General features: G+C 35.4%; 1 protein-coding gene across 1 annotated transcript; it reads right to left on the bottom strand.

Moving 5' to 3' along the window:
- Nucleotides 1-1,205: 1,205 nt before the first annotated feature.
- LOC146135244 (uncharacterized) lies at nt 1,206-12,837 on the bottom strand. The gene is made up of 14 exons (XM_083395459.1): nt 12,241-12,837; nt 10,531-10,664; nt 10,002-10,136; nt 9,216-9,363; nt 8,684-8,829; nt 7,163-7,268; nt 6,786-6,931; nt 6,367-6,449; nt 5,733-5,831; nt 5,002-5,246; nt 4,213-4,371; nt 3,642-3,748; nt 2,480-2,605; nt 1,206-1,742 (listed from the first exon to the last, which is right to left on the bottom strand). Exons 1-14 carry the CDS (start codon nt 12,377-12,379, stop codon nt 1,506-1,508), a joined length of 2,010 nt encoding a protein of 669 aa, XP_083251585.1. The 5' UTR covers nt 12,380-12,837; the 3' UTR covers nt 1,206-1,505.
- Nucleotides 12,838-13,312: the final 475 nt, after the last annotated feature.

Genomic DNA, 13,312 nt, shown 5'->3' with positions numbered 1-13,312 from the left:
CCTAGGTTTTGAGTCTTTCTTTAAAATTACATTGTTGCAAACTTTATCGACTAACTGCGTTGGTTTTGTGAAAAAAATGCCTTAATTTTTTTGTGGTTTGAAACGGCGTTATATACGTTTGGTATACTGCTGCGTACCACTGTGTATTTTACATAGGATATTCAAACACGCTTGGCAAATCGGTTGCGAGAGTCTGTATCATGTGACATAGTGTAAAAAGGTATAGAGGTTTGTAGAGGATTTACGCAACATGATAGCTGGAGTTAATTCTGTATATGAGCACAATTATAGCAATAAAATATGCAAAATAAATCCGTATATACCGATATAATTGCAATAAATTTTATGCAGATTAAATGTTTACTATTGCACACTCTATGTGTATATTATTACTTATAACTGTTGTTCTTATCATAGATATTATGTAACAAGGTGTAAAAATATAGAGGTCTGGGGAAGAATTATGCTAAATAATAACTTGACACTTTATTCTGTATAAAAGCCAAATTAAAGCGTAATTAAATAAACATCAATAGCGATGTAATGCAAGAAGTTGTATGCGAATTAAAATTTTTATTGTTACACACACTAAGTGTATCCTAACTGCTATTGGCCACTCTTATCAAAGATAAAGCCAATAGAATGCGAACTTTTCTTATACTTACAAAAAATTCGACCTTGGAGGTTTTAAGTATAAGCAAGGGTGCAGGAATAAACTGGTCTTTGGTGTGTTTCGAACTTACGCTTTAAGGAAACATATTTTGAACTTGTATAAAACGGAATCCTTTCGCGTTCAGTGGAACATTGTTTGGTAACATTGTTTCTTAAACCCAAGTTTTCCGGTTTAATCAAGAATCCGATTCTTCCGCGCATTGAATGGCGACGCTCTCGACTGTAGTTCAATGCTGATGTGAGATTTCAACTCACAACCGCGAAATCGATAACTCGAAAAGTCTTCATACTTCTAAAAAAGTCTTCATACTTCATTTGTAAAGGAGAAGACATCTGAAAAAGAGGAGTTATGTAACAAGTTGAAAGGCGTATATTTTATAACCCTGCTGAACACAAACTGGAATTCTGCAATAAAGCAAGATGTACAATTGAAGTTTGCGGGGAAATTTGAAACTCTAAAATTTAAACCAGACTTTTTTTATTAAATGAAAACCCTTAGCCTTCAGATTTCCAATTTGCAACCTAAAAGTCAACTCAATTGTATGAGCTTAGTATGTTTTTCAACAACACCTTGACCTCGAACAAAACACATAATCTGGACAATAAACATTCTAAAGTTTTAATACGCTTGCGAAGCACAACAGTTTAACCAAAAATCAGCCAGCGAGGTATTGAGTCAGTTGTTTGACCACTTGAAAATCATTTAAATGTAGTAAATTTCAATGCCGTATTAAAAAAATTAGGCTATGTTGGACTATTTGAATGACGGACAATTTAAAACTGCTAAACTAAAAAGAGTTATTCGCTTTTGGTACAGAAAGGCAGAAAAACTGTTACGAAAATAAACTTTTCATACCTGATCCGATCTCCGTGGTCGTTGTAGTTGTGCTGAGCACACGGTCTACAGTTGCTGGATGATAACCGACATCAAAATTGGACGAAGAGCGACTAGACTTGCCACTAGCACTGCTACTGCTGTTGTCAAGCTTTGGCATACACCGCTCCAACTCCAGACTGAACCTTCGCGGGCAACATAGATCCTCGCATGGCCATGAGATTACGTGGTTGGTCTGTGGAAAAGAGACTGTTTTAATGTATATAGTTCCCCCAATGAAAGTAATTCGTTATGAATATTGTCATTATATATCGTCAAACAATGACTTTTGTCGTAGTAAGAATATCAAACCACATACAAAAGTATAGTTATTATCTTAACGTTTCGAACATCTCTTTATTCATTTCTATGAAAATATTTCTATAAAAAAAATTCTATGAAATTTCAAGGAAAATGAATCAAGAGTTATTCGAAACATATAAAATGCAACCTACTTCTGTATGGGCTTTGATATTATTACTACGTCTTACTGCAAGCTCCAACCATTATATAACCATCATTATGCTCCAATGCATTTCGCCTTTATGATTTATGTTTCAACTGGTCCTTTAGTGTCCATTTGAAAACAAAACCCATTAACTTACTGTACTCTATTTTTACAAGTCATGCAAGTTAAGTCTGGTGTCCCCAAGTTATATTATTTGTTAGTTTAATACTTTGAATAACGCGCATTTAACAGGCATAATGTAAAAATAACGATAGAAATTCCCAGCAGTTTTTTTTTTTTTGTAACTCAAAATGCCACCTAATTCATATTTGTTTACCTTTCGAGGGACTGAAATTAAAACTAATACAAGGGGCCAAGTTTTAATAAAAGAATTTGGAAAAACTATTTTCTTTTTAGGAAGTAATGACGTAAGATTGGCGCCTGGCGTCAGATTGTGCTTTATTTCATGCCTTAAAATATCTTACCCTAATCGCTCTGCGTATCATTGTGTAGGTGCTGTCTTGTGCTGACTGCTGTACAATGTATTCCCTCATCCCTGGAGTAAGGATAAAGATCATCTTTGAACCGGAGTCGATCATCTTTTTGAAACCCTGCAAAAAGTAAGTTTAAATTTGAATTATTTTAATATTAAAAACGTTGTCCACCTAACGTAAGGTTAGTTCAAGGTTTTGCTAAAATTTATCCACGTTTAGTAAGACAAGTTTACTCCAAAGAGTTGGATTAGAATTATGAAAAACTTGGTTTAACTTTATGTTTTGCCATATTCTATAGACGTATAGTTAAATGGTATATACAGCTACAACACAATGAAACTACTCAAGTTTGGAGCATAATGGTTGGAGGTTATAGTTAGACGTATAGTAAAAATGTCAAAGACCATAATGAAGTAAGTAGCATTTTGTTAACGTTTGGAATAAACCCAAGACTTTGAGATGGACGTATAAGAATATTGAATCCAATGCAGAAGACGGTAGCATTAACAACTTAGGATTGTTAAATTTTGCAGTCTGCAACCATTAGCCTACACCAGAGGCGTGCAACATACGGCCCGCGCTACTTTTTTACGGGGCCCGCACAGACTCCGTCAAGTAGCGCATTGATTTTTTATACTTTTCACTGTTTAAAAAGTTATTTTTGTAACGGAATCGTTAGCATTTTTCAATTTGTATTACGTCACACTGACGGAACCTTCATTATTACGTCATAGTGTGCATTGTAGTAAAACTGCCTTGTTCTGCTGGTAATGATTCAGTGACATGATCTTACTTTATGGGTGCAGTGTTTTGAATATATATTAATATTTCACGGTTTTTTAATAAAAACTGTAAATGTTGTTCGATTGTCTGGCCCGCAGCACCATCATAATTATACATTATAGCCCGTTGCGATAAACAGTTGTACGCCCCTGGCCTACATCATCAAATGTTAGACAGAGATTAATATTTTGAGAGGTTAGATTTGTCATGGAGTAATCACGCTTTTCATGGAGTGAAAAACGCTATATGATTTATCCTAAAAAAAACAAACCCTTTCATTACAAGCAGAAATTCCACCATAAGCATTAGCGAATGTCGTATTTAGTGATTTAAAGTTTTTTGTACCGCCATCTAGCGATTAGAAACTAACCTGTTGTAGTTGAAAAACGCTCCAGTTGTCTCGAACGTAATCCGGGGTAAGAACCACCAAAATCCGGTGGGAATTCCCCATGATTGCAGTGGAACTTTCTGCGCGATCTGGAATAATTAAGACAAACCAAGTTTTAAATAAAGTCGGCTTTTTAAACTGCTTTGTGCGTAAATTCTTTTTGTATTTATAATGCCGGGATTAAACTAACAAAAAGTTGGTAGGTTTAGGAAAGTTCAAACCTTATGCAATGAACATTATATTCTACTTTAATAACAGCCACAAATTTAACATTGAATATGGGTAAAACTTAACATATAGTTATTTTGTATGTCGTATTTTTTGTTAGGGGGTTGCTTTTTAAATTGACTTTGTTCTCGCGTTGTTTTACAAATACAGTTACAACCCAAATAAACCGCAAAACTTAATAATTTAATCCTCATGGGAGAAAACAGCCAACGGTGTAGTAAGCACCAAACAGTGTTACTCTTTAAATATTCGCACTTAAACGCGCCATCAAAAAAAGCTTAAACACGCCATCAAAATACGAAACTTTCGACCCCTGCGCACTTACATCCCGCATTTCCGTCCCTGTACTCATCGTAGACCGAGAAACCCGAGCTTTCCAGTTGGTCACGCACCGCTTCACACACCTCTCCCACCTGACGTTGTGCGAACGTGTCGATCTCCTTCGAATAATGGTACGACAAAAACGCGCCAAATCTCCTGTCATCTAGAACGAAACCAGCGCAGTGTTGACGTTTTTTACCCAAATATTTATAGGTTTAATTTAGTTAAACGAAAAACTGTTAAAAAGCTTACAGCTGTCATGATATCGTTTTAATTACTTTCTTTTGCCACTCCGATGACGCCATATTGTTAAAACACAGTTTGGCCTTCTACCAGCCTATGTTCCTTGGTTTGAGCCGTACAGTGTACAGTAAGTTAAAGCTTAGGTCAATGTAACTTGAACAGAAAAATGACCGAAGGGAGCAAAGATCACGCTGTACATTTGTTTTACGATTTTGTTTTCGCTTAAGATTCTTTTTACCGAAGCTCATCGCGAAAATATGTTAAGGTAAAGGCCCTAATATTGTGTTGTTTAGAATATTTCGTAGTTACAACCAAAAAAATAATAAACTTGAAACAAACAAGTCTTTGTTTGTAAGTGGATCCGGCAATTCGGAATTCGCAGTGGTTAATTAAAGGCAGAGATCATTAGAACACCGGGTTGCCTCAACTAAAAAACGTATTCAGCAACTGAAACATTCGTAAACACAACGTAAAGAATATTCAGCACGTTGTGTACAAGTGTTTTCAGTTATATAGGTACGATTGCTCGTTATACAAAGGCTGTACTTACCACATTCGAACGGCGCGAAGTATCTTTTCCACAAAACTCCAATGTAGAAGCTGCAGAAAAAGCCCAGGGTGGCGAACACGAGGATAAAAGCCCCCAAGACCCCTAGACCCACCCCCAGGGCAAGGGCGTTACCCCTAAGGGGCTCCGTTTGATCCAGCTCCACCCTGACGTGGTAGAAAACCCGCACGTTGCTGGCCGACACAACTTGCAGAGTGTACAAGCCCAGGTCATTATCCCGAATGTTTCTGTAAATCACACAAAGCAGGTTAGACTAGTTTAAACGGTTCTCTCACTTTTAATTCGCAACTTTAAAATACTAAATTGCATAGGGATGTTCTATACTGGACACCCAATGTTTTGGACAAAAAGTATCTTGATCCGATACCGAATTACGTCATTGCCCAAACAAGTAAGTGAGAATAAATTGGGAATATTCAAAGGTATTGCTTCAAGGCTGTTAGGCCATAGTTTGTTGACGTTTAGTTATTAATGTAGTAATATTTGAAAAAATTACATTTCAAGGTTGTATTGCTGATTCCTTTACTAATTTGGTATCGGATAGGCAACGATATCGCAATTTTGTCCCGTTTTCGTTTCGTCTTGTATCTTACCCAGATGAGGTAAACATTAAATCATGATCGCTCAATAACGAAAACACACTCACAAAAGTTGCCATCCGACATAAGCACACAAAAAAGAACTAGATAGGCAACCACCAAAGCTGAACTCACGTGAGGTAGAGTTGTACAATGGAGTAGGCGGCAAGAGGTCGTAGTTGTTCTTGAGTTGGAGGTCGCTTGAAGCAACTGGACTTCGGGTTGCGGTCCTCTCTAACAATATACAAGCTTAAGGTTAACATTCCGTGGGTTAACGTCTGAAATGAGTTTTCTTGTCACAAAGGCTGAAAATTTCGGCGGTTTAATTTCCGTAATTGTTTACGTTTATAGAATTGGTGAAAGACGTTCTGAAACCACAGATGTAAAATTTAATTAAACTTTTAGAACGAGCTTCTAAAATTTAAGCTTTAGCAAGAGTTCATTCCTGAAATATATTTACCCACATTTTGAACTTGCAATATATCACAAAAAAACACCAAATTAAAAACACAAAACCTTATTAGATAACGATATATTTTTTTAAATAGCTTAATTTTGTTATTTTTAGTATTTATCCCTGAATTAATCGCTCGTCGCAGTATATTAGAGTAAAACTGAGGTTTTGCAGAACAGTGATTTGGTTAACTGCTGGGGCAAAGCTCTTCGTGAAACAATAACAAAGCACCCCCTCGTAAACCTTCCCAATATATGACTAATTAATTGCTATACAAAAGGCTATAATTTTGCAGCCTTGCAAAAGCACGCTTACCTCGAGCAATAGTGCGTTGTATTTCCTTCTGCGTTTCTGTGACCAGGAAGTAATGAATAGCACTCGAAGCGATCGTTGTCAGTCTAAAACAATAAGAGAATGTGTGTAAGATAGAAACAATGAAACGAAAAGCTTAGTAAACCACCTCAATTTTGTCACCACCAGATTTTGTAATGAATAGTGTTCTGTTTACGTTTTATTATGTTCAAATTTATCCGAGATTTTTAACCAGGTATGTTTTATGGTATTTTGATGTAGATTTTTCATGTCGATTTGTTTTCTTATTAATATGGCTTTGGTATTGTGGAATTGTTCCATGCATTGTGTTCCAAAACCAATTGGTAACTATAGTCTGGTCATCTGTTATTCTTTAACTCCGAACTAGCAGTTCGACGTGTTTTGCTCGTTTCGCATTTTACCTTATTCCACATTGCGGAGCTGAGAGTGGACACAAGTCCATATCCGGTCAATACAGAGCAATTGATGGTCACATTTTGGCCGAGTCCCTTCACCAAATAAACTTTCTTGGTGCATTTTATCTCCGGCTTTTCTGTGGCGTCTTTGACTGTAAACAAACATTATCACATTTGCATTGCTGACTAACGGAAAACATGTTTCAAGGTGAATTCAATTAATAAAATCAAATAAAAGCAAGATGTTTAACTAATAAACTATTGAGTTTGCAAGATTAACCACAAAAGTCTAAATAACCTTATTTCAACCCAAATCATAATTAAATTCGCAATTATTAGTTCTGAAATACGCCTTAATCGAAGAACATGATATTTCTGCTTACTTTTGATGCACTTTGCTACGTTTGTGACGTATTGAGTCATTCCATTGTACGTCACCGCACACGTGTACACTCCCGCATGTTGCCGTCCCACTCTCGGAATGTAAAGCTACAGAAAAAGAAACAATTTCCGTGTAAATAACGTTTTATTTTTGAACAAGAAGCAAGGTACTATGAGGTTTACGTTCGGCCTAAGTGAAGTGTTTGCTCAAAAGTTTTACACGTTCTCTTATTCATTTTAGTTTGATGCGAGAAAAAAACTGATTTTTTTGATATGACTCCTAAGCAGTAACGGTTATATATTATATTCTAGCAAGTCAAATCAAGTCTTTAAAGTTTAAAAATAAATCTTAAAAAATAACATAAATAAAAAATTTGTGGTTGACTTTTTCCACCTCGAGCAACTTATTACATTGTACTTCACAAAACAACATGTGTATGCTAACTGTATTAAGAAACAAAATCAAAGTGAATCTACAAATTTTACTAAATTTAGTTTATTTACAACACTTTCTTGAACCACCAAAACCAAGTCGATTCGTTTGAAAATAATGGTTTAGGCGCACTTTACTAAAATCATGACAGCACTGGTTTAATAACGTAGGACTATGCAGTACAATTTACGGGAATGACATTCAAATTAGACCTTTGCAGTTTTGAATTGCTTGAATTACAAGAACTTAATTGCTTCCAGCATACAAGCTTGTTTAAGCTTTGCATTTGTAAGCGCTTTTATTTTGTACCATTTGCAACCTTTGAACGCAATTAGGCATACAAAGGCAATTTTGGTCGCTGCATTTCCTGGGTTTTTCCTGATGCCAAGTACGGCTCATTCCAAACTACAATTAAATTGCCACCTTAATATGCCAATATTTCTCGGAAATTCCAAACCCAAGTAGAATGTTGTTTTTGGGCAGCTTTTACATCTTGAAGCCAATTAAAGTTTTTGTGGCTTTGATTGCCGGCGCAGTTGTGCTGGTAAAGCTTGTGCTAAAACGTCAGCAAACGCCGTTTCACAACGTTTATCACGTGTAAGTCGCGTTTACTAAAGCGTGAAAAAATGAATAAGTTGAAGTTAATGGCTGGTTGCAGTTAAACATCACATGTTAAAAATGAATAAGATATACTTGAAACACTCACGGCGTTAATAGTCATTTTATGACTTCCAGAACAACTTTTATAGGTATTTTTACCTGTGTTTCACCCATTTGTAGAACGTATAAAATAAGGATAATTTACAACATTATTATTTAAGTTTAATTGGCGTGTTTTTAATTCATATATTAGGCTGTAGCCAAACACACTTATCTGAACAACGCTTATACTTTTTCACGGCTGATTTTATCTGATAACGCAGTCAATCAGGGTCAAACGCTCCCATAATAAACGCAGTAGTTTAGTTTTTGTAGTAGTGGTTTGCTTTCATTTAATTGGTAGTATGCTAGTTAGTTCAATATATGTGTATCTAAGGTAACAACTGTCGTAATAGAAGAAAAAACCTGGAACTACTTTTGTTGAACCTACCGACTCCGCTAGATATTTTGTTGTGGCCAAGGTATAGGGTTTCTCTGTAGCGCCATCTGGCAGATTTGCTGAGCAGTTGTACAACCACTGGATGGTGTAGTTGTGCTTGGTTTGGTCCAGACGAACTTTGTGACTTCCAGAACGCGCTGTAGACAAATATCGTGTTAATAGTGCTTCAAGCAATCTTTTCATAACGGAAGCTTTTTATTTTTAAATTCGGTGTGTCTTGTATTTTGAATATTATTTTTTTTTAGTTAGTTAAACTATTTAAAGTTTACTGAATAACATATGAATGTCTTGATTATACAATATATTATACGGAATGATAGTGACTAAAGATTGTTCTGTAGGCAAAACTTTCTGTTTCAAAATAACAAAAGTATGAGTTTTAATTATTACTATTTTATAAAAAGGCCAAAAAATTCAATGTAAGAAGAAAAGTAGGCCACCGGCATTTCCTTCTTCTGAAAACGTGTTACTTATTTTCTTAAATATTGTAACAGTATTAAATGTAATCAAGGGGTTTTCTCACAGAAGCACGGTGTTGTTCTTGATACTTCAGGTAATGTTTGCGCCCAATTGATGTTTGCCTCAGCTAGGGATTGATTGCAAGTTATATTTGGAAGGTTGGTCAAGTTGAGACTCACGAAGCTCATCTTGCAAAAGCTAACGTTGACAGCCTGTTGTAAAAAGAATAGACGGTTTTATATATAGTTAGTGGCTACAGTGGTGTCTGATACTTGACATTTTCGAAACTTTTAAAAGAATAGACGTTTTTTTTTTCAGAAAATTAGACTTAAATTTTCTTAAGAAATTTAATTGGTTATTAACTCAAGCGGTAACCTACTGATATTTAATAATTTGCCCTTCGAAAAAAAACAACAGTGCATTAAGTAGCGAAACGTGGCTAAAATTTGTGTATAAATTTAGTATTCGGCACCGATAACAGTATACTATCGGACGAGTACCGATACTCTACCACTTGTAGAAACTGGGGTTTCGACTCGGTCTATTAAAATCGAACATCGATAGTTAGTAGCATAGCTTCTCATGCAAAGACGGTAATACATTAAAATAAACTTTAAAATCAAATCAACGTCACCGTGAAATGATGTTTATTTATTTTCATTATTAAATGAGAATCGGAAACTGTAATACCACACGATTAAACGCATATTGCGTTTTGCCAGGACCTTTGGCCCGTCTCTTATGTTTGAAAAACTTCCATGAATTTTTAACATTTGCTGTTCTAGCGCATGAATACATGTTTTAATGAAGTCGGGTTTACAACTATTTCGACCATAAACTATCGACTTACCCCGGCCACTATGACGTATTCGGTATCTATGCTGTCAGAAAGGTCCTCTGTTTCGTAATAAGCCTTCCTTAGAGCTCTGGAGTCGCCGGTGAAATTGTAAATCTCTCGTCCTGTTGTTCCACTAAGGATCGTCAACTGAAATAAAAGCAGGTTACTTCGTAAAATGCGCAGAAACTGAAATATTTTTCGTTGTTTTTTAAGGGATATATCATTATGTACAAAAAACTGCCTATTTCAAATTGAAAATGAATTACCGCCAAAATAAACGTCTAAAATGCGTGTCATTTTCCGACTATTCTAAATACAAAATCGGAAAAGAAATGTTAAAAAATCTGAACGAATAATAATTTGTTTTTTTAATCCGCTAATATGAAAGCAGTTTATAAGCTTAATAGGAATAAAATTCTCTGATGGAAATGCATCGACATTTTCCGATGTTTAAATAGTTTAGTTCGTTTACTTCGAAAAAGCGATTTCTGTTTGTTAATGTGCTTAACACTTAAGTATACTCTCACTTAGCGGCCCTCACCGTGTAAGTGCTGCTTAATCCACGTATTTGCGAGGATCTGAGCGCGAATTCGGGAAACTCGAAGCGAAAGGGCCATCCCCTGTAGACCTGGATTGTTTTGTTGTTCTGCTCGGTGCAGTTCGGCAATGATGAACCTAAACAAGAAAAAAATGTGTTGTAATTCTGTTTAATGTTGGCCTAAAACACTCTAAATTACCACTATAAAATGACTCGTTAAAATCTTGATTTGCTGCTTGTGTCAAAAACAACTTGGCTTTTGTCACATTACTGTGTTAAAAAAACTAATTGTTTTAAAAACCAAGTTGACTGTATTTTCATAGATGGCACATTTTCAACATGGGGAGAAGGCAGTGATTTTAAGTATGTATATCCCAAGATTCTTGAGACAAACGGTTGGCGTCATTTTATGCAACTGGATACTTGTTTTTTGTTTTTGACCGTGACAGTTTAGAGCAAATAACAAAGCGTTAATGTAAATTTTAATCCTCGGAAATTTTAAGGGTCGTTTAGGGCCGATATCCTTATTAGGTTATATCTAAAGGAAACGTTAATTGAATCATGCGATCGAATAGTCTGCGTTGCAAATCGTACAATCTAAAACGCCGATGGCTATAGCGTTTAAAGCCGCAAATTATCATCTATGCAATGTGGCTAACATGACTATGTAGCATTAAATCAAATATTCGTGATAGTATATTCGCAGTTGGGAAAGGCTCCTGTATTGCACAAACCACGTTAAACAAGCTGTGATGAAAGCCTTTTCTTTTAATTTACATTTGGCTCTGCCTAATTTCATACTGCTGGCATCGTGAAAATCACTTTAAATCAACCGTGACATTTAACATTTGTTTGCGACAATTTTGTTGATGGCTTTCGGTGTACTTAAAATGCCGTAATCTTTGGTCAAAAAGATCACAGTTGTTGTGCACGTATGTGCGTGTGTCTTTCATTGAATGTTTTATTATGACCTAATTTGTTAGCAATTTAATTATCAATAAATTAGTCTCTTGTCCGGCCTACTTTCTTTCTATTCTTGTCATTGCCAAATCGGCCAATTTCATACACGTAAGTTGCCATATATCAATGTGAACCAAATTACGTTTTATTTCGGGCTAAATTAAGTACATTATTTAAAAATTGCCTTATACTTTGTATTTATAAATCGTGAAAATGTTGTTATTTTCTTGGTTGACAGTTTAACACTTTAGCTAGAGATTTGAATTTTTAATTTGGTGCGAATTTTAAAAGTCCAATATTTTTTGTCGAAATCGCATTTAGATTGCTCTTGTAAAATATGTGTGCGTCAAATGCGAACCTTTAAAAAAACTATATGCGAGCGAATAAAACACGGGTTATTACGAGCACTTATGCTGTGCATAAAGTGAAACCGGCGATTTAACTGCATTTTTAACGTAATTATAGTTTCTCAGAGAAATCACTTGATCCTGAATTTAAGTACGGGCAAAACCAGGATTTTGTATCGAAAATGTTTGTTGTATCTGGCTTTGTATGAAAAAGTAGAATGGCTTAGCTCAATGGAATTGACGAACTTCTATGTTATATGCCAAAATATGCATTTAGCTTTAAATGCACCGTATGCCGTAAGGTAAAATAGATAACAAAAATACAAGGGTAAAAACAAAAAAATGCGCACACAACACGACAAAACAATTAAGAAATTGAATCAATTATACAATTTGGTTTCCTTACCTTTATTCAACACGTTCAAGCCTGATGTTGCGACAATTATCGTTACTAGAATTGCACAGATACAATACAGATTCAACATTTTGCCTTTAGCTAAACAGTGGCTGAAAGTAAGAGGCAAGTTATTCAACAGGTAACACATTTAAGCTGCAACTACAAAATTAGATACGTAAATAGAGTGTTGTATTGGTAACACAAATAATATTGAAGCCCATATAAAAGTAGGCAACATTTTGAACGTTTATAATTTCTAATTATTCAGTAAAGTTAAAAAACAAAGAAATATTCGAAACGTCCAAAATGCTACCTTCTTCTACGTATAGGCTTGTTATTCCTACTAAGTCAAACCCTCAAACCATTATGCTCTAAAATAAATAGCTCGGTTCCGCGTTCGTATAACAAACAGCATAATTGAACATCACCCATATTACTGCTCTTAACACAAAATCCTAAAATCTGAAGTCAAAGTGTTCAGGAATACCACATGAAACAACATTTCTTACACATGAATCAGTCAGCAAACGAATCATTCGCTTCCTATACCTATTAGTAGACGTCGGTCAACAGAAGGTGTTGTAAACTTACAAGGGTTCGCTTCCAAACCAACAAGTAAAGAAATGTAATTTCTAACAACACGTAAACTTTTATTGCCGCGTTTCGTCAGTGCCCTAGACGAATAAGATCAATATTGACACATTTGGTGATTTTTTCGTTTGCGATTGAAGTCGTTTAATTGGAAAGGAATATCTAAATTGCAAGCACAACGGATACGCATAAATGCTTTTCAGTTCTGAACAAGGGAGAAAGTGGAATAATTTTGGCATAAAAAATTTTCAGCGATGACGTCACAAAGTCATAACACGACGTGTAAAACAAGTAACCTTAGGACACCGGAGATTATCTTTCTATGTTGTGCACGAATATGCGACTGAAACTCAGTTTAAATACATTCAAGGAGATGCCCGGTTGGCCCTGTAAAAGCACATTTGTTGAACATTTGAACAATTTTTTTAACGGAACGCCGTTTCGGGCCGTTAAGGCTTACATTACCTCTGTTTTTAAAGTATAATACGGT

Source organism: Ascidiella aspersa, chromosome 8 (assembly GCF_963924565.1).
Source record: "Ascidiella aspersa chromosome 8, kaAscAspe10.2, whole genome shotgun sequence".
NCBI lineage: Eukaryota > Metazoa > Chordata > Ascidiacea > Phlebobranchia > Ascidiidae > Ascidiella > Ascidiella aspersa.
This window is presented reverse-complemented; position numbering and strand designations above follow the sequence as displayed.